The sequence below is a fragment of the Macrotis lagotis genome, chromosome X (genome assembly GCF_037893015.1).
Source record: "Macrotis lagotis isolate mMagLag1 chromosome X, bilby.v1.9.chrom.fasta, whole genome shotgun sequence".
In the NCBI taxonomy this organism is placed as follows: domain Eukaryota; kingdom Metazoa; phylum Chordata; class Mammalia; order Peramelemorphia; family Peramelidae; genus Macrotis; species Macrotis lagotis.
The window spans coordinates 630,345,943-630,371,227 of record NC_133666.1 but is presented as its reverse complement, the minus strand read 5'-3'; the positions used below and the strand labels follow the sequence as shown (position 1 = coordinate 630,371,227).

Here is a 25,285-nt window from a genome sequence, read left to right as displayed (position 1 = left end):
CCAATTTATTCATGTAAGCATTTACAGCTATAATATATCCCCTAAGAGCTGCTTTGAGTAAATCCCATAGGTTTTGGTATGTTGTTTCATTATTATCATTATCTAGGATAAAATGGTTAATTCTTTCTATAATGTTTTTTAGTCCACTCATTCTTTAAAATGAGGGTATTCAGTTTCCAATTGGTTCTGGGTCTATATCTCCTTGGCCCAATATTGCATATGACTTTTTATTGCATTGTGATATGAGAAAGATGCATTCACTATTTCTGCCTTTCTGCAGTTGATCATTAGGTTTTTATGTCCTAGTATATGGTCAATTTTTGTATAAGTTCCATGTACTGCAGAGAAAAAGATATATTCCTTTCTGTCCCCATTCAATTTCCTCTATATGTCTACCATATCTAGTTTTTCTAACAATTTATTTACCTCCTTAACTTCTTTCTTGTTTATTTTATGCTTCAATTTATCTAGATCTGAGAGCAGGAGGTTGAGGTCTCCCACTAGTAGTGTTTTGCTATCTATGTCTTCCTGTAGTTCTTTCAGCTTCTCCTCTAAGAATTTGGATACTGTCCCATTGGGTGCATATATATTCAGTATTGAAATAGCTTTATTGTCTATGGTACCTTTTAGGAGGATAAAGTTTCCTTCCTTATCTCTTTCAATGCTATCTATGTTTGCTGCTGCTTTGTCTGAGATAAGGATCGCTACATCTGTTTTTTTTTTACTTCAGCTGAAGCAAAATATATTTTGCTCCAACCTTTTACCTTTACTCTATGTGTATCCCTCTGCTTCAAATGAGTTTCTTATAAGCATCTTATTGTCAGATTCTGGTTTTTAATCCACCCTGCTACTTGCTTATGTTTTAAGGGAGAGTTCATTCCATTCACATTCAAGGTTATGATTACTAATTCTTTATTGCCCTCCATACTTTCTTCCCTCTGTTTGTATTTTTCCCCCCTTTCCCCTCCCTTTATCCGTATTCCCCAGTATTTTGTTTCTGAATACCACCCCCTTTGGTGAGTTTGCCCTCCTATATCACCCCCTCCCCTTTCTCTTTTTCCCTTTTCCCTTCCCTTCTTTTGTTAGTTCCCCTTTTCCCCCCACTCCCTCTCCCTTTCTCTCTCCCCCTCCCCTTTTCCCCTTTTAATCCTTGAAAGGTTAGATGTTTTTTTAAGTTAACTAAATGTGTGTAAGTTGACTTTAAGCCAAGTCTGATGAGAAGATTCAGGTGTTTCTCATCTCCTCCCTTCTTCCCCTCTATTAACATAGGTTTTTTTCTACCTCTTAATGTAATAAGATTTACCCCATTCAATCCCCTCCCTCCTCCTGTCTCCTTCCTGTCCCCCTTTTTAAGGAGGTAGTGTTTTTTAGATCATTCTATCTGAGTCATAGAAAATTCTGAGCATGTCACTTCTAGCTCTGTACATTCTGCCTAACAAGAGTTAAAATTCTTGAGACTTATTAGAGTCTTTCAAGTGGGGTTAAAGCCAGTTACATCCCATTGGATAGCAGTCTCATGGATAGGTCATGAATGTCCATCACTTCTGGCTAGGTATATTTTCAAGATTTATGAGAATCTTTTCCCCCCATGCTGAAATATAGCCAGTTTCAACTTATTGGATAGCAAATTTTTTTAACTGTCCCCCCCTTTTTTTACCTTTTCATGTGTCTCTTGAACCTCCTGTTTGATGACTAAATTTTCTATTTAGCTTTGGTCTTTTCATCAGGAATTTTTGGAAGTCTTCCATTTCATTAAATGTCCATCTTTTTCCCTGGAAGAGAGGGCTTAGTTTTGCAGGATAGTGGATTCTTGGCTGCATTCCAAGATCCCTTGCTCTTCAAAATATCTCGTTCCAGGCCCTTCGATCCCTTAATGTTAATGCAGCCAGGTCCTGCATAATCCTTACTGTGGCTCCTTGATATTTAAATTGTTTCTTTCTGGCTGCTTGCAGGATTTTCTCTTTTATCTGATAGTTCTGGAATTAGGCCACAACATTCCTTGGTGTTTTCATTTTAGGATCTTTTTCTGGAGGGTAATGATGTATTCTTTCAATATCTACTTTGCCCCCTGGTTCCATGATATCAGGGCAGTTTTCCATCACTAGATTCTGTAATATTAAGTCCAGGCTTTTTTTCTCTTCAATGTTCTCAGGAAGTCCAATAATTTTCAGGTTGCCCCTCCTTGACCTATTTTCAAGGTCAGTGGTTTTGCTGATGAAGTGTTTTACATTTTCTTCTATTTTTTCTATTTTTTGGTTTTATTTAACTGGTTCTTGCTGTCTCATGGAGTCATTAGTTTCTGCAGACTCCATTCTTTTTTTGAGAGAGGAATTTTCTTCATTAACCTTTGGCAACTCCTTTTCTAATTGGTCCATTCTACTTTTGAAAGAGCTTTCCATTTGACCAATTGAAGTTTTGAGAGAATTTTCTTTTTAAATTTGCCCAATTGAGAATCTGAGAGAATTATTCTCATTTTGTATTTGTCCAATTGATGATCTGAGAGATTTATTCTCATTTTGTATTTGTCCAATTGTATTTTTTAAGGATTTGTTTTCTTGTTACAAGGTAGTAATTGTCTCTCCCAAATTTTCCAGTTGATTTTTAAACTCCTTCCTTATTTCTTCAAGGAAGTCTTTCTGTGTTGAAGACCAGGTCATATTCTCCTCAGAGGTTCTAGGTCTCTCTAAGATAGGGTCATTCCCTCCAAAGAATTTTTCTATGGCTCCAGCTTTCGCTGACCCTTCTTCATTTTGCTAAGACCTTGAATTGGGGAGGGGCTGGTTCACAGGGGTTTGGCATTGCTAGAGGCTTTACTCACTGAGTGCAATTTCCCTGGCTGGCCAGCAGGAGGTGCTGGTTGCTTTCTCTGGAGTGTCTGTGACCTTGATTGAGGCCTTCTTCATTAGCTTGAAGGGAGGAGTTGGAGCTAATGAATCCTTTTGTCTTCAATCCATGGTGGGCTTTGCCCTGGCCTGAGGTCATTCCTCTGTCAGCTGGGCTGGTTCTTCTGCTCACACACCTGTGCCTGAGGCAGAAGTAGTCTGCTATTTTTTGTGCTGGAAGAGGCCTCCGCAGCAAAGGAGGCGTGGACTCAAGAGTTCCTCAGACCAGAGAAGCCCAGGGATGGTGTATCCACAGCTGTCCTGCACTGGAGCTCTCCCCCCCAGCCCTGTTGGCAAGCTCCAGAGGGTCAGCGTGCCTCTGCTCCCTAGTTGACTCAAGCCCCTGCTGTCTAGCCCCACTGCTGATCCAGCAGGTCTGGCTCTCAGGCCCTCAGACTCCCCAGCTCCAATTCAGCTCCTAATCTGGCTGATCCAGGGCTGATCCACCCTCTGAGCCCAGACTCACCCACCCAGTGCTGCTGCAGGAGACAAATCCTGAGGTAGATGTTCTTTCTCCTGGCTTTTCTTTCTGGGTTTTGTGGGTCGGATTTCAAGAGGTTTGTTTCATATGATAGATGGGGAAAGATCAGGAAACTTTAGAACTATTCCTGTCTTCTCTCTGCCATCTATCTTGGCCAGAAGTCTGAAGAAGAAGTTTTGAATGCTATTAGGCACCTTCCATGTGGCAAAGCATGTGGTACTGATTCTATTCCAACTGAGATTTACAAGTGCGGAGGAGGGTCCAATGCTCATACAAAAACTGAGATTATCTTCCAGGAATTCAATTGTCCATTGTCCATCTCTATAAAGGTAAAGGGAATAGATTAACCTGTGACAATCACAGAGGTGTTTCTCTTTTAATCATTGTTGGTAAGATTGTAGGTAGAATCCTCCTCAATAGGCTGATCTTTCACCTGGAAGATGGTCAACTTCTAGAGAGCTAGTGTGGCTTCAGAAAGAGTTGTGAAAATCAATATGACATTTACCTCCCAACAATTCCAGGAAAAATGCCAAGAGCAGAACAAATCTGTATATATGATGTTTGTAGACTGACCAAGGTCTTTGATACTATCAGTTGTGAGGACTTATGGAAGATTATGTCAAAATTTGGTTGTCTGGAGAAGTTCATGATGACATACATGCTTACCTGGGTTCTGGATAGTGGATGATGCTTTCAGGATGTCCAGGCACCAGTGGAGTGAAACAAGGATATGTCCTTACTCCCATGCTTTTTAGAATGATGTTTTCAGCCATGATGCCAAATGCTTTCACTGAGGATGAACACAGCATCAAAGTCAGCTACTGCAGTGGTGGTAAGTTCTTAGACTTGAAAAGGCTACAAGCCAAGGCCAAAGTGGAGGGAGTATTGGTGCATGATCTGTTTGCAGATGATCATGCACTCAATGCAGCCTCTGAAACTTGTGATGCAGCAAAGTATGGATTGATGCTCTGCTGCTTGTGCTAAAAATTAATACTAAGAAAACACAAGCACTCCATCAGCCAGCACCACACCATCCATATATGGAACTAATGATTACAGAAAATAGAGAAGTTTTGAGTACTGTGAATAAGTTCACTTACCTTAGAAATGTACTTTCCAGGGAGAAACACATTGATAATGAGGTTGACACATACACTTGTCAGAGCTAATTCAGTATTTGAGAGGCTTCCAAAGAAAGAATGGGAGGAAAGAGGTATTAGATTGACTATTAAACCAAAGGTCTACAGTGATATGAATTGATAAAGTGAAGTGTGTCAAGTGAACAGGACTAGAACAACAAGAGATATGATAATCATAACTTTGAAAGACTTCAGAGCTCTGACCAATGCAATAACCAGTCAAGACTAATGATAACACATGCTATGTATCTCAAAAAGGATAAGTGGTGACCAATTATGGGTACAGATATACATTTATAGATACAACTAATATGTTGGTTTATTTAATTTCATAGGATAATATTTATATAAGACCTGCTACATGACAGCAGTGTGTACTTTACAGATATTATATAATTTGATCCTCAAAACTAATCTGCAAGGTGGGTGCTATTACTGTTTCCATTTTATAGATCAGAAAACTGAGGCAGAGTTTAAATGATTTGCCCAGGATCACACAGCTAGTAGGTTCTGAGTCAGACAGGATCTCAATCTTCTTGATTGTAGTCTGGCATTTCTATCCATTGGGCCATTCAGTTCAAAAGCTGGAAGGGACCTCAGAGATCATCTACTATGATTCCCCATTTGAGACCTTGAAATGTTTAGTGTCTTGTGCAAGGTCACTCAAGTAAATGTCAGAGATGAGATTTGAATCCAGGTTTTCTGACCCCAAAGTTAGTGCTTTGGCTATACTTAATAATTACAAAAATGAGTTTCTATTTGGGGTGGGATTGGAGAAGAAACAAAGAGTTGATGGGTAATCAGAATGATATGGGGGGGAAGAACAAAGAAAAAAGACATCAGTGAAACATAAGACAGCAGAAGTGTATTAGAGAATTCCTTAGTTTTGCACTGAACAACATACTTAAAAATAAATTGTATATAAGTTCACAGTATCAAATATAATCTTTTCTATTGAAATGTTAAGATCACAATAAAAAAAAATTCAATTAAGCATACTCATGTGTGGAAATCCAGGTGCCAAATGGCAGATGCTTGGAAAGCATTTGGGTCAAGTCTGGTAAAGGGAGAAGCCAAAAAATAAATAAATAAATGAGGAATTCTGGAAACATATCACAAGTCTGGCACTGAGGCATACTATAGAGTGGAGCAATCATTCAGAAAGACATTGGAGCTCTCTTTTTGCCCCCAATATAGCAACTAATATTTTCTTGTTTTTCCTCAATATCTTCAATATTCTTCCAAAGTTAAGATGAAAAAGCAAGGGGAAAAAAAATCTACTTTTAACCTTTTTTTTTAGATTTTTTTTTTTACAAGGCAAACGGGGTTTAAGTGGCTTGCCCAAGGCCACACAGCTAGGTCATTATTAAGTGTCTGAGACTGGATTTGAACCCAGGTACTCCTGACTCCAGGGCCGGTGCTTTATCTACTGTGCCACCTAGCCATCCCAACCTGATTTTTTCACCGACAGGAAGAAAGTAGTTGCCAGGACTGGAATGGCCGGTTGTTGAGTGCCTTCTCAGAGGACCAAAATGACATCACTCTATCAGGGTGGATGTGCAGTGTTCAACGCCGCTGATCAGAACAAACAGAACTAAGCACACTGCCGGAGGTTGAGCACAAAATGATCCCTAGGATCGTTTCGCTCGCATGAACATTGGGAACGGAGCTGTCTGGACTTGGGCATCTCACGGGTCCTTTTCAGCTACTGCCATTCCACTTTGTGTATAGGCCAGGGAGCAGCATTCCGGGGCGTCCTGGGCCAGTGTCTCCCAGTCTCACAATCCATTCCGGAGTTCTTCGGAGCTGGGTTGGAAATTATCCTTGCACTGCTTCTTCCGACCTCATGCGGGCCCTTTCCTTGGGTGAATTCTCCAAGAAAGGGTCTTTTAGGCTGTGATGATGGCCGAGGCTCCTCCAACGCGCTGTGCACCGAGTGGCCGCTGGGTGGCGCCGGAGCTGGGCTGGCAGGCCAGGCCGGCCGTGCCCGCTCGGGGGCTGCGGGGCCTGGGCGGGTCCCCTCCTCCGGCTGGCGTCAGAGTCCCCCTCGGAGCAGGAGAAAGGCACGGCGAGCCGCTCCGACACCCTTGCCGAGGGCGCTCACGGGGAGTGGGCCGGGCTGGATGTCACAGATAAGGCGGCAACCACGGGGTGTGGATTCACCGCGAGGCCCAGGCGTTGGGGCTGGACCCAGGAGCTGGCAGAAGCGGTGCGTGGGGCGCTGGGGCTCCTCCGGAAGCACTAACCCTAACCCGGCACGTAGGCGCCCGCGCCGGACCCGACGCCCCGGCCCCTGCCGTCCCGCGAGGCACTCTGGGTGTTGTAGTCCGGCCGGCGGAGTCCCGGTCCCGCCCCCGCCCCCGCCCCCGCCGAGGGGCCGAGCGCTTCCGGGTCGCGGGCGGCGCGCTGCTCTGGTCTCCCGGTCCGCGGCCTCCGCCGCTTCGGAATGTGGCCCCGGATGGCGGTGCGAGGGCTCGGGGTCAGGGGTCGCCTGGGGGGCGGGAGGCCTGAACCCCCGGGGAGCGGGCGGGCGGGGGGAGCCCGGGGCCCCGCTCACCCCACGCGTGTGCCCCCGCAGCGGCCTCTGCAGGGACGGGCCTGGGCCAGCCTGGCGCTTCGCGGCCTGCACGGGAGCCCGGCGCGCGCGCGGCCCCTCATCCCCATCGTGGTGGAGCAGACCGTAAGTCCCACGCGCCTCGTGCCCGCGCCGTGCCCCCGCATGCGCCCCCGGTGTTGGAGGCCGCCCGGCGCCCGGGGTGGTGGCTCGGGGCCCGGGAAGCCCGCGGCCGCCCCGACAGCCCGGGGGCAGAGGGGTGCTGACCGAAATGGAAACAAGCGCCCGTTGGGGACCCCCCGTGGGCCAGGCAGGGGAGCCTGAGCCACTCGGGGGGCTGAGTCTGCGTCAGCCCAGGGTTACACTCCGTAGGGCGGGGAGGAAGCAGAGCCGGGCTGCCCAGCCGGCCCGCGGTGGGCCAGCTCTGCCCGCTCCCGTAGGCGGTGCCGGCGCCTTCCCTCCGGAAGAGGACCGTGAGCCGGGGAGGTGATGCCGTGCCGTGCGAGTTGGACTGAAGGGGGGCGGGAGGGGGCGAACAAAGCCCCCCGCCTCGCCTCCTCCTCCGGAGTCCCCGGCGTCCGCCTGGGCATCGGTGCAACCCGAGATGGCTGGCCCTGCAGGCCCTGAGGACGCAAGTACAGGGACCCAAAGGCGGAGGCTCCGACGGGAACTGATGCGAATAGCTAGTGTTTGTGAAGTGCTGTGCATCATCTGTTAACTCAGTGACCCTATTGCAGGGTACCTTGGAGTAAAGCCTGAGGAAACTGAGGCAGATAAATAAGTGATTTGTCCTAACCACCAACTGTGTTTAGCCAGGTTTGAACTCAAGTCTTCCTCACTCCAAGGCCCAGTGCTCTAATCATTTCACCCTTTGGCTTATTCTGTATAGGGTTTTAAAAGCTAAATGAAGGGGCGGCTAGGTGTGCGCAGTGGATAGAGCACCAGCCCTGGAGTCAGGAGTACCAGAGTTCAAATCCAGCCTCAGACATTTAATAATTACCTAGTTGTGTGGCCTTGGCAAGTCACTTAACCTTGCTCCTATGGGTAATTTTGTTATTTAGTCATTTTAAATTGTTTCTACTTTTCAAGGTCCGATTTGGGGTTTTTCTTGGAGAAGATACTAGAGTGGTTTACCATTTTCTTCTCTAGCTTGTTTACAAATAAGACAAATCAGGTTAAGTGACTTGCCTAGGGTCAGGTCACTTGCTAGCATGTGTCTGAGGATAGATTTGAACTCCAGGCCCAGAACTTTTTCCATTGTCCACTTGGCCTTCACCTCCTAGAGGTAATAGCCACTGGAATTATTTGGGTAGTGGATTGTCATAGTCAGATCAGTGCTAAAGAAAAATTAGTGTGGCAGCATTTGTGTAGAATGAACTAGAGAGGAGAGACCAATTATAAGTCTGTTTCAATTATTCCAGGTAGAAGGTGATGAGGGTCTGATTGGCCTAATAAGCAGCTAGGGCACAGTAGAAAGACCGCTGGCCCTGGAGGCAGGAAGACCATGTAATCTTGGACAAGTCATTAAATCACTGCTTGTCTCAGTTTTCTCAACTTTTAAATGCACATGACCTGGTTCAGAGTGGGCACTTAACTATAATATATCTTATCCTTTTGTCTCTACATTGCCACCCCTTGCTTCTGATAACTTCCCTTTTCCCCCTTTCATTGCCCTACTCTGTCTCTTAGCTCTCTTCTTTGCCCTGATCCTCTTCCTCTGCCCTATTTCTTTCTCTTTCTCTCCCACCCCAGTGTCCTCACTCTCCACACTCTTCTCTGACCTTCATTCTGCTCTCCTCCTATAGGGCCGAGGAGAAAGAGCCTATGATATTTACTCCCGTCTACTCCGGGAACGGATCATCTGTGTTATGGGACCTGTAAGTATGATATCTGCCACACCCCTTCATCTCCATTGCCCAGCCCATGGATTCATCCTCTTGCTAAACTTCCCCTCATGCTTCTATCTCCTCTCCATATGCAGATTGACGACAGTTTGGCCAGTTTAGTCATTGCCCAGCTGCTTTTCCTTCAGTCAGAAAGTAACAAGAAACCCATCCACATGTACATTAATAGCCCTGGTAAGTAACTACTCTTTCCTACAGCCCTTACCTAAGTCCTCCATAATTATCCAGTAGGGTCAAGAATTTTACAAAGGAGTTAACTGAGACCCAGAGAAGGGAAGGGATTTATGGAAGGTCTCTTAGGCAACATGATGTAAAGGAAGAGTTTTGTTGTTAGAATGAGCAAATCTAGATTTGAGTCCTGACTCTTGCACATATTAGCTCAATCCTCTAGGCTTCAGTTTCTTGACTCTCAAATAAGAGGGTTGAACTAGACTTACATGAAGTTCCATGAAAGAGTGGAACTTTATTTTGTATGGTTAGTAAACCATCATGAGACTTGTTGCCTAATTGCTATCTAGGGAGGTGCTATAGATACTGATGGAATGGAAAGGGCACCTCTGCCTGTGTGGAGGCAAGGAACCCCAGAGGGTTCTTGAGAATCCTAGAATAGGTGGGGGGAAGAGGGTGAAACTGGTAGGGGGGAAAAGAAGTGGTGGGTGTTCTGTGGAAAGGACAAAGGCAAGCAGTTTCCCAACATTAGGAAACTCGAGTCAGGGGCATGGATTAAATTTGCTTAGTGATTGGAAGGTAGCTTCATCTTCTTTTTGTCTACTGTGGCAGGAGGTATTGTGACTTCGGGCTTGGCTATCTATGACACTATGCAATACATCTTAAATCCCGTCAGCACCTGGTGTGTGGGCCAGGCAGCTAGCATGGGCTCCCTGCTGCTGGCGGCTGGTAGCCCTGGCATGCGCCACTCACTGCCCAACTCTCGAATCATGATCCACCAGCCATCTGGAGGGGCCCGGGTGAGTCTTGTACTGGTAGCAGCAGGCAGCCCTGCCTCTCTATTCCTACTTTCCTTCACACACCATTGCCCCAGACTCCTTTTCCTTGTGTCTTCATTCAACCAGCTCTGTCTGCCCCCTCCTCCCCTCATCTCCCTTCTTCCTCCCTGCCTTCCCCCCCACTCTTCTCCAGCCCTCCCTCCACTTCCTCCCTAATCCCACTCTGCATTAGTCTTCTTTCTCTGCCTCATCTCTTTCTCCACATGCCCCTGCACAGCAGAAATTTTATATTTATACTTTGCAGTTTACAAAATGGTATCCTAGCCATAGCAATACTACTAGCTTTCATTTATGTAATTCTTCGAAATACTTAAAACAGCCTTGAGTACTAAGTGCATTGTTATCCTTATTCTACATTCTAGGATACAGAGGCACCAGAAACTTTTGGCTTTTACTCTAGTATTATTTCAGGACAGAAGCTCTGGTGAGGGAAAGAGTACAGTGTTCTAGGAGAATGTTAAAATGGACAGAGACCCCACCTTGTACATCCTTGCACTACCTTTGAATTAACCCACTTCTATAGCCCAACTCAAATGCTGTGGCTTCCGTGAATCCTTCCCTGATCTTCCTAGTTGGTAAAAACTTGGTCACCTCTGCTTTCCTAGACTCTCATTGTAATTGGAACAGGGGCAGTTAGGTGACACAGTGACGCAGTGGATAGAGCACTGGCCCTAGAGTCAGAAGGACCTGAGTTCAAATTGGGTCTCAGATGCTTAATACTTACCTAGTTGTGTGACCTTGGGTAAGTCACTTAACCCCATTGCCTTGCAAAAAGCAAAGACTGTAATTGGGAAATGTTTGAGAAAATAGAAAACCAGAAACCAGCTTTCCGTTGGTCTAAGTCAGTCAGGCTTAGGTCACTTAGGTTAAGTGATTGAAGAGGTTCCCACCTGTATGTGTCAAGAGACTCGTACCCAGAGCTTCCTTGTCTCAGGGCTGGCTCTCTGACCAGATCATGCATTGTCTTATAATTGGGTTTATAGTTTTGCATGTTATCCCCCTACCAGCTTCACAAAGGCAAGGATTGTTTCATGGAAACCTTGTATCTCTCTCAGTTCATAGCAGGCAGCTTCATGTGGGGAAAGGAATGACTGGGATCAAGTATTCTGCCAGTACATGGTGGGCACGTCTTCAATGCTTATTGGTTCTGGCTGCAGCTGCACCTTTGTGACCCTGGCCCAGTTACTTCCCCTCTGTAGTTATCAGCAATCTAATCTGTAAAATGAGGGTGGCCATCCTTTGCACTGTGTTCCTCAGGCTACTTTATAAATTTCAAAATACAATATAAATGTGAGCCCCTAGTAGACACTAAATTGAATTACTGACTTCAGGCTGGACTCCCTGCAAGCTGGGAAGTGTCCCTTGTGTGGGCCATCCCCAGCTCTTCATCGGGTCCCCTCCTCCCCCATCTAGGGACAAGCCACAGATATCGCTATTCAGGCTGAGGAGATCATGAAGCTGAAGAAGCAGCTCTATGGCATCTATGCTAAACACACGAAGCAGCCTCTGGATGTCATTGGTGAGGATGCCCAGGCCTGGGCCTTTCCGGGCTTCTCTTCTCATGCACCAGACACTGTCCACTGGGGCTCCTATTGATCTAAAACAATAATGGCTCACATTTTAGAATTTACTGTTTAGTGGTTTACAAAGTGTTTCCTCACATTAAAACCCTTTGAAATAGGAAGTGCATTAGCCCCATTTTACAAATTAGGAAACTGATATATGGTAACGTAACTTGCCTGGAGTTACAGAACTAGAGTCTCAGGCACTATTTGAACCCAGGTCTCCTAAATTTCAAACCTCACTGTTATTGTGACCTCAGTGAAGAAAATCGTCATTCACAGCCACGTGTAGGTTCAGGACTAAGCTTTTCAAAGGGCTACTTGGATGGGTCAGGCCTTGGTGGGGTTGGGAGGAATGTCCTGGGTTCAGTTGACCATTTGTGTTTTGCGTCTAGGTTCTTGACTCCACCGTTCTCCTTTGACACTGACTCTACCCTCTTGCAGAGGCTGCCATGGAAAGGGACCGATACATGAGTCCTATGGAAGCCCAGGAGTTTGGCATCTTGGACAAAGTGCTGGTGCACCCCCCACAGGATGGAGAGGATGAACCGGAGCTGGTCCAGAAGGAGTCTGCGGTCGTGCCTGCTCCAGTTGGGCCCTGAGGATGGATGAGCCCCTTCCTCCCTGTGGATGCTGAGGAGCAAATGATAGTCCTTGTCTACACTGGCTCTGACCTTTGCACTGTGCCGCTGTGTCCCAGGACTCCTGGTTGTAGCTTTAGATTTCAGGGGGTTCCAGGAACCCATCTGGGGGTGAAGCAGAGGGGATCGGTGGCTGAGCTGGGCCACTGCCCCAGAACGGACTTGCCAGAGGGCGTGGATTTTAAATTAAAACTTTGGTCACTTTTGGTCCCTGCTGTCTATCTCTTTTTCCCCCTTTGTCCAGGGAAAAGAAAGCTTTGGGCATTCCTTCATCCAGCAGCCCTCTGGGAGCCTGGCGGGCCATGGTGAGGGCCTGAGGGCACAGCCGCCCCCTGCCCCAGGCTTCCATCAGCCTCCCGGGCCAGTCACGTCTCCGAGGGGTGACTCGTGGCCCCGCGGAGGGGGGAGAAGCCCGGCACCGCCTGCCTCGGCCCCCGGCCGCCCCCCGGGGCCTGGGACCATGGGGCCCGAGCTGCGGACCGGCAGCGGGGCCCGGCCCCCACGTGCTTCCGGGCGCGGAGGTGCGCGCGCAGCCTCCCTCGGGAGGCCCGGGCCGGACGTGGCGTCACTCAGACCGTGCCCCCGGCCCCGGAGGTCAGCGGGGCAGGGGCGGAGCCGTCGGCTTTCCGGAGAGCCGGTTGGCTACCTCGTGGCGTCCTCCGGCCCCCGGAGTGGCCGAATGCCTGGGGGCGGGGCCGGAGGCAGCCAATCGGGCCTCGGCGATGTCGCCGAGGGGAAGCGGGGAGGCGGGCCCGGGCGCTCGCACCCAGCCGGGGCGGGGCACCATGGTGGGGAGCGGCCGCCTGGCCCTGCGCGCGCTGCGGGCCCCGGGCCCGGCCTTCTCCCCCGGCTGGCTCCGCGGCTCCGGGCCCGCCGTGCTCCGCCGGCTGCGGGGGGCGGCCGTGGTGCGGCCGGGCTTCCTGAGCTCGGCGGAGGAGGAGGCGCTGAGGCGGGAGCTGGAGCCCGAGCTGCGGCGCCGCCGCTACCAGTACGACCACTGGGACGCGGTGAGTGGGGGCGGGGAGGCCCTGTACCCACCCCCCCGCGGCCCGGGGGTCGCCCGCCCGGCCAGGGCTGGGCTCTGCCGCCCCTCGGCCCCTCGCAGCCCCCGGCAGCGCCCCGGGCCCCGGGCCCCGGGCTCCCCCCCCCCCCCCCCGGCCCGGCCCTCGTCCTCGGCTCGGGGCGCCCGGGTTCCCCCAGACCCCTGTGTCCCCCCCACAGGCGATCCACGGCTTCCGGGAGACGGAGAAGCTGCACTGGTCAGCCGCGAGCCAGGCCGTCCTGCAGCGGGTCCGGGCGGCCGCCTTCCCGCCGGCCCTGGCCCAGCTTCCCCTGGTCCACGTCCTGGATCTCCACCAGAGCGGCTACATCAAGCCCCACGTGGACAGCGTAAAGGTGGGCCCAGGAGACCGGGCCCCGCCAGCCCCGCCTGCCGGGCCTGCCCCTGCCAGCCCCGCCTGCCCCGCCTGTCCTGCCAGCCCCGCCTGCCCCTGCCAGCCCCGCCTGCCCCTGTCCTGCCAGCCCCGCCTGCCCCTGCCAGCCCCGCCAGCCCCACCTGCCCCGCCCCACCTGCCCCACCTGCCCCACCTGCCCCACCTGCCCCTGCCAGCCCCGCCTGGCCCGCCAGCCCCGCCTGCCCCTGCCCCTGCCAGCCCCGCCTGCCCGGCCTGCCCCTGCCAGCCCCGCCTGCCCCAGCTCTGTGGCTGCCCTTGAAGGAAACCTTGATGCCCGCCCCTGCTGGCCAGGCTCTATGGGACCCCTTTACAGTTATTGCTTCATTGGTTCTTCCCACCAACCCTGGCTGGTGGGTGCTGTTATTATCCTCATTTTACAGATGGGGAAACCGAGGCAGAGGTGAATGAGCAAGCCCAGGGCCACAGAACTAGTACCTGAGGCCAGATTTAAACCTGTCTTCCTAACTAGACCTAAACCTAGTCTTCCCATCAGTGAAATGGGGTGATCTCTAGCGTCCTCACTGGAACAACAGTAATGGTCAGGCTCTTTGTGGAATGCTTTGGAGATAGGAGTATTTGAATCCAGCCTCAGACACTTGACATTTATTAACAGTATATGATCTTGGGAAGTCACTTAACTCTGATTGCCTCACATCCAGGGTCATCTTCAGTCCTGATTCATATCTGGCCACTGGACCCAGACCACTGGACCCAGACGGCTCTGTAGGAGAAAGTGAGCCTTCTCCTCTCTGCCCACCCCCAGTCTATTCATATGCATCACCTCCCTGATGCCATGGTCTTCTTTGAGAATGAAGGACAACATCACAGTTATGTCAATTGATCCTCACAACAACCCTGGCTGGTGGGTGCTGATATTGTCCTCATTTTACACATGAGGAAACTGAGGCAGAGGTGAATGAACAAGCCTGGGGTCACACAACCAGTAAATCCCCAAGGCCAGACTCAAGGTCCAGCTCTCTAGTTATTTAGCTGCTTCTTGGAGCTCAGTCTTCCCATCACTGAAATGGGAGAATCTCTGCAGTTCCCCCGTCTCAGTTCTGACAACTTTTGGTTCTAATTCTCTGGCCAGTTCTGTGGAGGCATCATTGCAGGCCTCTCCTTGCTCTCCCCCAGTGTCATGCGACTAGTTGACACCCAAGATCCTCAAGAATGGTTGGAACTGCTACTGGAATCTGGCTCCCTTTATATCCTCAGGTAGGAGGACCTTAGGACAAAGGGGAAGAGCTCCTAGAAATGGGATCTGGGGCTGTTATCTTAGACTTTTGAGGTTTTCTTTGTTATGGACTTCATCCCTTGCCCCATCAATCCTAGCCTGCTACCACTCTCAAGCAGCATAGAAAGGGTACCACAGTGGGCAAAAAACCTGCCCCTCAGCTACTGACCCAAGTCTTTCTTACCCTCCACACCAGGGGCCCTGCCCGATATGACTTCTCTCACGAGATCCTTCGAGATGAAGAGTCCTACTTTGGGGAGCAGCGAGTCCCAAGGGGCCGACGAATTTCTGTTATTTGCCGTTCCCTCCCTGAGGGGGAAGCCAAGCCCTCCATCTAAATGACCTCAGGTTCCATAGCTGCAGGACCTCTGCAGGGGTCCATGGGCTTGTACTCAGTTTTGTATAAAGTATTAATGAATAAAGTTAAGAGTGTTTGACCCCTGGTCCTGTCTGATGAAAAGGGCACTCTCCCAACGGAGGAGATAAAAGACTATCAAAGACAGCCCCGAGGAAGTGAAGGGCAGAGGTTGGTACCCAGTGCAGAGCAGTCGCAGCAATCGACTTTTTTATTAACAATGCCCCTCTTCCCCAGTCCTCCTGGTTTCCATCACACCCACTCGAGAGTAGGCTTCACTTTCCCTCAACTACCCAGTAAATAAATGTCTGTACCCACGTGTGCTTGACAAGCCAGGTGTGAGGCTGCAGGATGCTGAGGAGGAGGCCTGGTGGCCCAGCAGAGCCAGGGGAGGACAGCGAGTCATATCAACCTCAGAGAAGAGAGGAGGGTGTTGCTGGGTGAGGGGACTGGTGGGCTTTGTGGACCCAGAAGGGGCCTTCAGATTCCACAGCCACAGGCAGCAGCGGAGAGCTGAGGCACATGATGCCAGTGGTGACTGTTGTCCAGGAAGGCCACATCCTCGTACCGGGTGGGGTGACAGCAGAGTTGGCCCAGCACCCGGCCCTCACCTGAAAGCCTGGCCAGTGTCAGACCATGATGGGTATGGGGACTCTGGCAGCTGCCAGCACAGTAGCGGAAGGCAATGGTCTCATCAGAATTGTAGCCAAGGCCTAATTCGGTCACCGGCAGCAATAGACTCTGCAGCTGACATTCAGTGGCTAACCCAGGCAGTGACCTGGATATCCGGGCTCTGGAAGCAGATGGGAACAAGTGGTGCCCTAGAAGAAAGGAGAAGAGCAAGGCCTTAGGTATAGGCTAATTGCAAGGAAAAGGTTAAGGGGACACCCTTTTTGGAGAGCTAAGATTGATCACTGTCCTCCCCTTTGCCTAGCCAGCCTATCCTGTCCCTTTACCTGGCCACGGCCTCTTGGTCCTGTGGGTTGGAGGCAGCTTTTCAGGTCTGAGGTGTGCATCTGAAGTTTCAGGAGCCAGACTCAATTCCCTAGAAGCGGGTTCTTCCAGAGTTCTGGGGACAGAAGGCAATTCCCCAAGGCTAAGAGGCAGAAGCAGCAAGAGAGTGAGCAGAATCAGTGCCCGGGCCATGCTGAGCTGTGGGTTGTAGGAGAGCTTGAGGCTGGAGGGTTCCATGCACTCCACTATATCTCCTGCACCCCCAGCAGGAGGAGCTGGTCATAGCTGGGTGGGCGGCCCAGAACATTAACCCTTGCCCTGCCAGACCTCCTGTATCTTGAAATAGGCCTGAAGAGCTCCATGGCTATCCATCACTACCAGTTAATTCCTAGCACTTACACTTCTCTATGGACCATCAGCATGTGGTTAGGGGAAGAAAGTGAAAGCATTGGGTGGGACTACTAAGGGGAAAGCATCTGCCTCCACTATCCCCCAACTCTCAAGTCAGGTGGCTTCCTCTCCTAACATTACAGAGCCCTTTTATTTTTATTTTTTGCTTTTTGCAAGGCAGTGGCGTTAAGTGACTTGCCCAAGGTCACACAGGTATGTAATTAAGTCTGAAGCCATATTTGAACTCAGGTCCTCCTGACTCCAGGGCTGGGGCTCTATCCACTGCTCAACCTAGCTGCTGCCCAGAGCCCTTTTAATAGTGCTTCCAACTTGGATTGGAGCTAACCACATCCCATTGCCGAGGCTTTTTGGATGACCAGAATGGACACTGTTGACACCTTTGCTCTCTGAAGCCAAGCTGGAGAATAACTGATAGGGGCTGCTAAGGACAGTCACCTGTTCAACAGATGATAGGAAATCCCTCCTCAAGCTTTCCTAGATTCCAGGCTCCAACTTGAGCAGGGGGATTAAAGCTTCATGCCCCTGTCTCCGGGCCTGGCTGTTCCAACATCCAAACAGGAAACACCCATCAGAGTCCCATATTTTCCCTTCATTACTGAGCCACGGATGACACCAGGGAACTTGGTGCTCTTCCACAGCTGTCTGAGGGAGAAGGCAGAGGGAGGCTGGGGAACCCCTCTAGCCTTCCCGGATCCCAGTAACTACTCAGAGAACCAAGTTATCCAACCCAAGCCCTGAAATCGTGACCTGTGCTAAGGGGTGGTGGGGTGATGGTGTGACACGGGGTTCAGAAGAGCCCACCTCCTCCTGGAAGTTCCCATAAAAGGTGTAGGTGAGGAGGTAGGAAACAGGAGAGACCTGGGAATGCCAGGCATTTTCCAGGAATTAGCTTGACATCCCAGACATTCCCAGCAGCAGCCAAGTACAGTGTGGGGAGAGGAAGGGACAAGGCAGAAAGGAAAGTTTCCACACCCGGGGCAGCTCAAGACTAAATCCCTTTTACGATTTATCCATACAGGAATGGGGAGGGGGGGGCACTAGATTTAAAAGTCACAAGGTCTGAGCTCTGTTCACTGGATGACACCAGGTCAGTCCCTTTCCTTCTGTGGGTCTCAGGTTCCCTATCTTAAGAGTCAGGGATGTGGATGGTCTCAGGCCACTCTGGTTCCAGAATCCATAATCTTGAGAGTCCTGGTTTCCCCAACCCAAGAAGTCACACTGAGCCAGAGAGAAAAGCCCCAAATAACTTTTATTCCCCCCGTGACAGGGAGGGTCTGGGGAATATCCTGTGTCCAGTCTGAGCCCTGTGGTCCACGCTGCACCTGGGCTTCATTCCTTGAGGGAAAAGTGCATCTTGTCATTGATCATCTTGCGCTCGGGGTTGAGGCGCTTCAAGATCTGGGCCAGAACATTGACTGTCTGGTCGCTGCTCAGCCCTGTTTTCTTGGTCTGGAACTTCTTCAGCAGATCTTTGGTGGTCATGGGCTTTCTGGTCAGATAGCGTCTCACTGCATCCTCTGTCACCTGCACGTCCCTGTGGGAAGGAACACCAGCATCAGGGGCCGAGGTTCTTGGGCCAGACTCGGCTCCCAGGCTCCCAGATATCACCCCTCACTCACCCACTGCTGGGCGTGGATTTTCCAGACTGAGGCTGGGGGGTGGATTTCCCTGAGATGCTCTGAGGTCCGGCATCTAAGCGCAGGCGCTTGGCCGCAGGTGTATCACTGGGTCCAGTCTGGCGCTTCCCTGCAGGAAACCATCAAAACCAATGTCAAAACTGGAGGGCTCTCTCAAAGGTCAGGCTGGTTCAGGGCTGAACAAGAATCCCCTCTGCGGGCTTCTGACTCCTCCCTGAAGACTAACTGGAATTCCAGGGTCAAGATTCCAAAGCTAGGGTGGCCTTGGAGTCAGGAGAACCCGAATTCAAATCTGGCCTCAGACACTTAATTGCCTGGCTGTGTGACCTTGGGCAAGCCACTTAAAGCCCATTGCCTTAAATAAATAAAAATTAGAAAAGATTTCAATGCTAGCCCTGCCACTTACAGAGCCTCCCTGGGCCCCAGTTTCCTCATTCATACCTGGTTCTTGTATGTAGGGTCTTGTTTCCATATAACATCCAGGTCATCTTCCTCCCACAATATGTTCTCTCATACTGATGTTCTCCACAAAATGTGGCTCCACAACTAACCACAATGCAATGGCAGAGAACAGTGGGACCATTCCCCTCCCCAGGTCTGAGCCCCTACAGCAGCATAAAATGAGCTCCCTGGTAACTGGGCCTCTCCCTTGCTCCTCCTGTCCTCAGGTGGGGAAAACAGAACCTGCCCATTGGGAAAGAGCTCTGAAAAGGGAAGTTCAGGTGTCAAGAAGCCTGCCGAGATTATTAGAAGAGACAAAAGATGGCAGGACCAGCCGCTTGTGAGTGGAAGGGAAGAGGTCTCGACCCCATCTCACCTTGCTCCAGTTTGTTGGCAGCTGCCCGAAGGGTGGAGGACGTGCTCCCACTCTCCACACTGGGGGTACTTGGGCGGCTGTCTCCCCTGGAGCTGCTGCCTGAGGCCTTCCGTTCCCTCTTGGGGGGGGTCTTTTTCTTCTGCAGAAATGATATGGGGAAGGAGAAAGGAAGCCAAGGGAAAAGAAAGACAAGGCAGCCTTTCCCTGGGGAGAGAGGGGGTGAGTCCCTGAGTCCGGGTCCCACTGGGTCACACTCACGGTCATGAAAAGGGCCGAGGAAGCCTCGTTGTCAATGTCACTCTCCTCCGAGGTGTCTGACTCCTCACTGCTGTCTCCTTAGGGGTCAAAGAACAGTCTGAGCCTGGCACCCCCATCCCTGGGGCTCCTTTGCCCTCCCCATCCCAAAGTTCCCTCTTCCCTTTAGTCCCCAATATACACTGTTTTTGCCAGGCTGCACATTGGCAGAAGTATGCCTCACCTGGGTTCTGCCCTCAGGGAGCTAACTAGTCCAGGGCAGACACCAGATTCTGGCATGGAAAGTATCAACAGCCATCTTCACTGGTGCCAAGAATTAACCTCTCACTGTGTGGAATGAGCCCACTGCCACTGCTCCCCCCAGACAGTAAAAAGCTGGGGCAGTAGAGAGGAGGCAGAGATGGGCCAGGAGCTGGGCCTTCAAAGACAAGACTGGGAGCAAGGGGCATTTTCCCAAGCAGCTCAGGGCAGAGTGGAGAGGATGGGCTGGGAGACCCCATCACTCACAGAGGGTCTCAGGCTGGAGAGAGGCAGCTTGGAAGGTCAGGAAAATTCTCTCCCCACCCCCATCATGCTCACCTTTCCTCTTCTTCTTCTCCTGGGGGGTGGGTGCCTTCTTATCTTCCTCCTCCTTCTCCTCCTCCTCTGGTGGTTTTTCCTCCTCACTCTCTTCACTGCTTTCACTTTCTTCATCGATGCCTGAGAGAGAAGCAAGAGTTCTCTAGTAGGCCAGTGACCTCAGGCCCACCTGACCAGACCCTCCTTTCCTGCCCACATCTACCCCAACTTTAAAGCTCCTTCACTGTCCCCTGCCATCCTCTCCAGTTTCAGGCGGCCTCTGTCTCTTTGCCTGTCTGTCTCTCTCTCTCTCTCCTCCCTTTTCCAGCATTCCTCACAGAAAAAGTCTTACAATCATTGCCTCCATGGAGGTTACCAGTGATTTCTGAATTGTTACATTCAGATCTATTTTCAATTGTATGCTGCACATGCATCTCCAAATCAACATGACTAAAGTAGAACTCATCACATCTCCCCCCTCCCCAATCCAATTTTCTCTTATTTTTAAAAAAATTTTCCTGATTTGTTTTATGAGTTTTCTCAGGTTTGCAAGCTTTAAGTCACATTCCACTCTCTCCTCTCCCTGGTCACTCAATCTTCTGTTAACAAGTCCTTTCTCACAGGACCACTGGATCAATAGTCTCATTGATCTCTCTGTTTCTAACTATTCCCTCTCTTAACATGCTCTCAAGCAGCAGTGTCCAACCTTTTAGCTCTTCTGGGCTCCACAGTCCAACAAAAATTCCTCAATACCCATTCATGAATACAATGCAACCCATACCACCAAGGTACAGAACAAATGTCAAAAGGGCCCCTTAGAACGGGTTGCCAAATTGCTATCTCCAAATCACAGGATTTTTTGGAAGACATGTCACACTATTGACTTAAGCTGTGATTTGTCCTTTAAAGCCATTCTCAATCTGGTCCCCATCTACATTTCTACAGTTACTTCACATGCTATCCCTCAAAGGTTCTATGGTCCATGTACACTGGCCTTTTTATTGTCTTTACCCACAATAGCCGAGTCTTTGTCTGGAACCCTCCTCTTCTTGACCTTCACCTCTAGGGATGACCAGCTCTGTTCAACAGACTCATGATCCTTTCCATTTGACACATTTTCTAGTCACAGTTATTATCATTTCTAACTCCCTCCAGTCTCTTCTCCCTATTTTCAATTTCCTTTCTACCTCTCTGGGTGCATGGTATCCCCCCACCCCCAAGAAGAATGTAAGCTTCCTGATGGGGGAGTCTTAACAAAAGGCTTCTCTCCAAGGACACTTGATCAGTATTGGCTGAACTGAAGTGACATAGGGTTCCTGCTCTCAGGCAGGGACACACCTACCTTTAGGGCCTTCTTCCTCCTGCTTAACCACCTTGGGTTTTCCTACTACCTCTTCCTCAGAGCTGCTGTAAGTCAAAGAACAGGCTGCAGGTGAGCAGATTGTGGCCGGAGCTCCAGGTCCAAAAGGAACAGGTGGGGTGGGGCTGGTCCACCTTACCTGGAGCCATCTGACATGTAGTCCACCTCTTGGCCCTCAAAATCCCCATCATCACTGTCCTCAAAGGCCTCATCATCAGAGCCCTTCTTCTTCTTCTTCTTCTTACCTCCCTTGGCGGGAGGTGCTTTCTTCTTGGTCTTGGGGACCTTCTCTCCTAGAAGAGCAGAATGAGGTCAGGATCTACATTGTCCTGGTCCCTGATCCCCTACAGACACACTGCCCCTGACCCCCAGGCTCCCATCCTCACCCTCCTCCCCACTGTCATTGCTGTCATCAGAGCTCATCTCCAGGTCATCCTCCAGGTCATGGATACGGAGATCACTGGGCTTCTTGCGGTTTTTCTTCTCTTTATGCTCGTCGTCATCCTCATCATGGTCCTGGTCTTTCAGCCTACGCTGCTGCATGATGCTGAAGTGGTTCAAGACTTTGTTCCTCCTACAAAAAGGGCACGTATCATGTAGGGCTCCAGGATGGACAGTCCCCTCCTCCTGGAAGGAAATCTTCCCTGATTGACCATGCCCAACTCAGATCTCTCTACCTTCCCCTTCAGTGTTCATGTCTACTTTGCACTGGGGCAGATGGAAGATGGGGGTTGGATGTAATGTTTGATTTCTGAATGTGTGTCTGTGTGTTTCTCTCTCTCGTTCTCTCTCTCTGAAAACCATGATGCAATGGCAAGAGCCCTTCCTATGGAATTAGGGGAGCTAGTATGATTCCCAGTTGGGCTATTTAATTAGATCCTTTGATCATAGACCTAGGCCTGGAACAAAACTCAGAAGTTCATTTTATAGCTAAGGACACTGAAGGAAATGACCTTAAGGGACATATACAAGATCTTAAAGGTAATAAGAGGATTTTTTCCCAATTATGAGCTAGGACAAATTCCTAGGCCTCCATTCTCTTTGTTGAACAAAACAGATGAATGGGTCATAGCTTAGAATGTGTAGAATAAGTGGCAGAAGACACATAAAGGGATCAAAAGAAATCGAGCCAGGACATGCCAAGTTCATTAGAGAGGCACAAAACTAGCATCATACAAAGGCTAAGGAGGCGAGGATACCTGGACACTTGGAGTTAACCTTCCTTGTAGAACTTTGTGTACTCCCATAGATTCACAGGTTGCCTCCACCACTGGAACCTGTACTCCTCTCAGGGCAGGGGCCACCATGGCCTTTCTTTGTGTCCCTAGCCCTTGGTCCAATGTGGGTGCTTTGCTTGTTGACTGACTGACTGACCAACTACTGCCTCCCTTCTCCCTCTGCTCACCTTTCCCATTCTTCCTCAGCCTCCTCTGCAGTGAGTGTCCGGTGACGGGCCTGAGGAGTGAAGTTGTACCAGTTGTGTACAGGGAAGGCTTCAAAGGCCCCATCAGGACACTGGGTGAAGATGTAGTAAGAAGTATTTTCTGTCACACCGCCCTTCTTGATTCCTTTGAACCTGCATCAGGCAGGAGGAGAGAGAAAAAAACTGTTATCACTGCGCAGGCCCTTGTCCCTCCTCCAAGACCCACTCCCTTCAGAAGACCTGGCTGCAGTTTCAAATGGGACAGAAATGCAGCAGGTCTCTTACTCCTCCAAATCTCAAGGCATTGACAGATTTAGGAAAATGGCCCAGGATGGGGCCAAGAATCTTCTGGTCTTCTATTTTCCACCTAGGAAAGCTCAGAGAATGCTCCCTTATCCTACTTACCCTTCCAGGAAGGAAAAATATCAGCCCTGGGACAGGGCAGAGTCAGAGGAGCCTCTAAAAGGCCCACTCACCTCCTGCCTGTTTTTCCATTGACTTTGAGTAGCCAGGGCTGGTCCTCAGCTTTGAAGGTCTTGAGAATGATGCCATACTTCTTCCTTCTGGCCTCATCCCGAAGCTTTCGATTGAACTCGCTGCCAGCCCCAGATTCTGGCATCTCTTCTTCCTGATAGATCTTCTTGTTGCTCAGATCTCGTTCCATCTTGGCCTGACATATTGGAAGCAATATTATCCTTTCTTCAAGAAGCCTTAACTCGGGGCAGCTAGGTGGCGCAGTGGATAGAGCACCGGCCCCGGAGTCAGGAGTACCTGGGTTCAAATCCGGTCTCAGACACTTAATAATTACCTAGCTGTGTGGCCTTGGGCAAGCCACTTAACCCCATTTGCCTCGCAAAAAAAAAAAAAAAGCCTTAACTGAACATTGACATCTGTGATCTATAGTCATCTCTGACCTTTGTAATCCAACACTTAGTTAATCACTTGCTGTTAAAGATGTTCCTTTTATGTTTCTCTTGGGTCCCCATAAATTAGAAAGATAAGCTAAGCAAACATAGGGATCATTAGAACATTAGATCATCATAACCTATCACAATATCTGTATTTTGGAGAAGAACAGAGTGACAGGTCCTTACCTCTGTCAATGCAGGTCTCATACCTTTTGATTAAGGAAGCTACTGACCCCCAGACTGATCTAGATTCTTTTTTTTCCTTTCTTTTTTTTGCGAGGCAAATGGGGTTAAGTGGCTTGCCCAAGGCCACACAGCTAGGTAATTATTAAGTGTCTGAGACCGGATTTGAACCCAGGTACTCCTGACTCCGGGGCCGGTGCTCTATCCACTGCGCCACCTAGCCGCCCCTCTTTCCCTTTTTCTTAAAGGCTACTAGACTATGCCAAGATCCCTGACTTTTTTACCTGGTGCCAGGTAGAGAAGTTGACTTTGTCAGCTGCGTTGAAAGCCATGATATTGTACCTCTTGAGGTTGTTCCTGCAGGAACAGAACCGTCAGTAGGCCTATTTGAGCAATCCCCCCATTCCATCCCATCCCATCCCAAAAAAAACTCACTTGGGGACTCGAACAACATATTCGGTCACAGTCTGGCTGCTGGTCCCCTGAAGAGAGAGAAAGATAAACTGAGTCAGAAAGAACTGGGAAACAACCAGGAGAAACACTTTCAAATATAAGGCTGCACATCCATCTTACAAAACAGTCACAGGGGCAACTAGGTGGAGTTAGGAGGACCTGAGTTCAAATCTGACCTCAGACACTCAATCATGACCTAGCTGTGCGGCCTTGGGCAAGCCCCTTCACCGCATTGCCTTGCAAAAAAAAAAAAAAACAGTCATGAAACCTGTAGAGACAAAGGGTGGGCGAGCCCCCTTGGACGCAAACTCTACTGAGATCCTTTGGTCACTGACTAGACCTGGAAGAAACTTGGAAGTTCATTTTGCAGCTGAGGGCACTGAGGGAAATGGCCTTAAGGGCCACGTCCAAGACCTTACAGGTAATAAGGGGGTTTTTTCAATTAGGATTCAGGTCAGACTCGGGAAGCCTGGCGCGTGGGATGATAAAGGCGTCTATGTGGGCTGACAGTGCGGAATCACGCGCCCCAGGCGTACTTCCGGTGGGCACGCGGGCTCCCGGGGGCGGCCTGCCTTTACCTTGCCTGGTATTTTCAGTGACTGGCACCATGCCCTGCGCAGGAAGGCGCAAACAACCCCGCCCGCTGTTGGCGTGTAGGCCCGGCCCCGCGGGGGGGATGGGGGGGACCAGGCCGCTCCCAGCACACACTCAGACACAGACACACACACTCACAGACACAGACAGACACAGACACACACACACACACACGCACACACACACGCACACACACAAAGTCACAGGCTGTGCGCGGGGGTCGCGGGGCCGCCGCCGGGATCGCGCCCGCTCTCGCCCACACAACCCGCACATCGCGGGGTTCTCACGCGCTCACCAAGGTCGTCATAGTGTCTCAAGGTGGGCGCGCTGCCAGGCCGCGGGGAGGGTCGAGAGTCGTGGCACAGTCTGGCGCCTGAGGTGCCCGCCGAGCGCCGGGACCAAGCCGGCCCGGTTCCCAGCTCGAATACGGAAGAGCCACCAGTGGGCGCTCGGAGTCCCAGAAGGCGCCGCGGCGCGACCCGGAAGTTAAACTTCCCGCGGCGTCTTCGTCGTCTTGAC

The 25,285-nt window shown here is 50.4% G+C and overlaps 4 protein-coding genes across 12 annotated transcripts; 2 read left to right on the top strand and 2 right to left on the bottom strand.

The window, feature by feature from the left end:
- Window positions 1-6,884: 6,884 nt before the first annotated feature.
- CLPP (caseinolytic mitochondrial matrix peptidase proteolytic subunit) lies at window positions 6,885-12,377 on the top strand. Its single transcript, XM_074203756.1, has 7 exons — window positions 6,885-6,966; window positions 7,081-7,182; window positions 8,862-8,933; window positions 9,038-9,134; window positions 9,741-9,928; window positions 11,381-11,486; window positions 11,974-12,377. Exons 1-7 carry the CDS (start codon window positions 6,949-6,951, stop codon window positions 12,129-12,131), a joined length of 741 nt encoding a protein of 246 aa, XP_074059857.1. The 5' UTR covers window positions 6,885-6,948; the 3' UTR covers window positions 12,132-12,377.
- Window positions 12,378-12,613: 236 nt separating this feature from the next.
- Window positions 12,614-15,295, top strand: ALKBH7 (alkB homolog 7). Of its 8 annotated transcripts, none has more exons than XR_012471953.1 (4): window positions 12,614-13,177; window positions 13,392-13,565; window positions 14,759-14,839; window positions 15,055-15,141. XR_012471953.1 is itself a non-coding variant. In XM_074203750.1 (4 exons), exons 1-4 carry the CDS (start codon window positions 12,631-12,633, stop codon window positions 15,194-15,196), a joined length of 969 nt encoding a protein of 322 aa, XP_074059851.1. In that variant the 5' UTR covers window positions 12,614-12,630; the 3' UTR covers window positions 15,197-15,295. The 8 variants fall into 8 exon arrangements, 5 of the variants coding, with proteins under 5 accessions (XP_074059851.1, XP_074059854.1, XP_074059852.1 ...); XR_012471951.1 differs by lacking the exon at window positions 15,055-15,141 and adding an exon at window positions 14,284-14,486 and having other exon boundaries at window positions 14,759-14,840; XR_012471952.1 differs by lacking the exon at window positions 15,055-15,141 and adding an exon at window positions 14,284-14,486 and having other exon boundaries at window positions 14,715-14,800.
- A 208-nt stretch (window positions 15,296-15,503) lies between these two features.
- On the bottom strand, window positions 15,504-16,416 carry PSPN (persephin). Its single transcript, XM_074203757.1, has 2 exons — window positions 16,170-16,416; window positions 15,504-16,034 (listed from the first exon to the last, which is right to left on the bottom strand). The coding sequence occupies exons 1-2, from the start codon at window positions 16,402-16,404 to the stop codon at window positions 15,694-15,696; spliced, it is 576 nt and encodes a 191-aa protein (XP_074059858.1). The 5' UTR covers window positions 16,405-16,416; the 3' UTR covers window positions 15,504-15,693.
- Window positions 16,417-17,809: 1,393 nt separating this feature from the next.
- Window positions 17,810-25,166, bottom strand: LOC141500528 (general transcription factor IIF subunit 1-like). 2 transcript variants are annotated; one of them, XM_074203744.1, is made up of 13 exons: window positions 25,062-25,166; window positions 24,155-24,201; window positions 24,004-24,076; window positions 23,105-23,298; window positions 22,611-22,781; window positions 21,592-21,779; window positions 21,345-21,498; window positions 21,188-21,252; window positions 19,867-19,986; window positions 19,291-19,367; window positions 19,033-19,171; window positions 18,198-18,324; window positions 17,810-18,112 (listed from the first exon to the last, which is right to left on the bottom strand). In XM_074203744.1, exons 1-13 carry the CDS (start codon window positions 25,071-25,073, stop codon window positions 17,908-17,910), a joined length of 1,572 nt encoding a protein of 523 aa, XP_074059845.1. In that variant the 5' UTR covers window positions 25,074-25,166; the 3' UTR covers window positions 17,810-17,907. The 2 variants fall into 2 exon arrangements, with proteins under 2 accessions (XP_074059845.1, XP_074059846.1); XM_074203745.1 differs by lacking the exon at window positions 25,062-25,166 and adding an exon at window positions 24,751-24,845.
- Window positions 25,167-25,285: the final 119 nt, after the last annotated feature.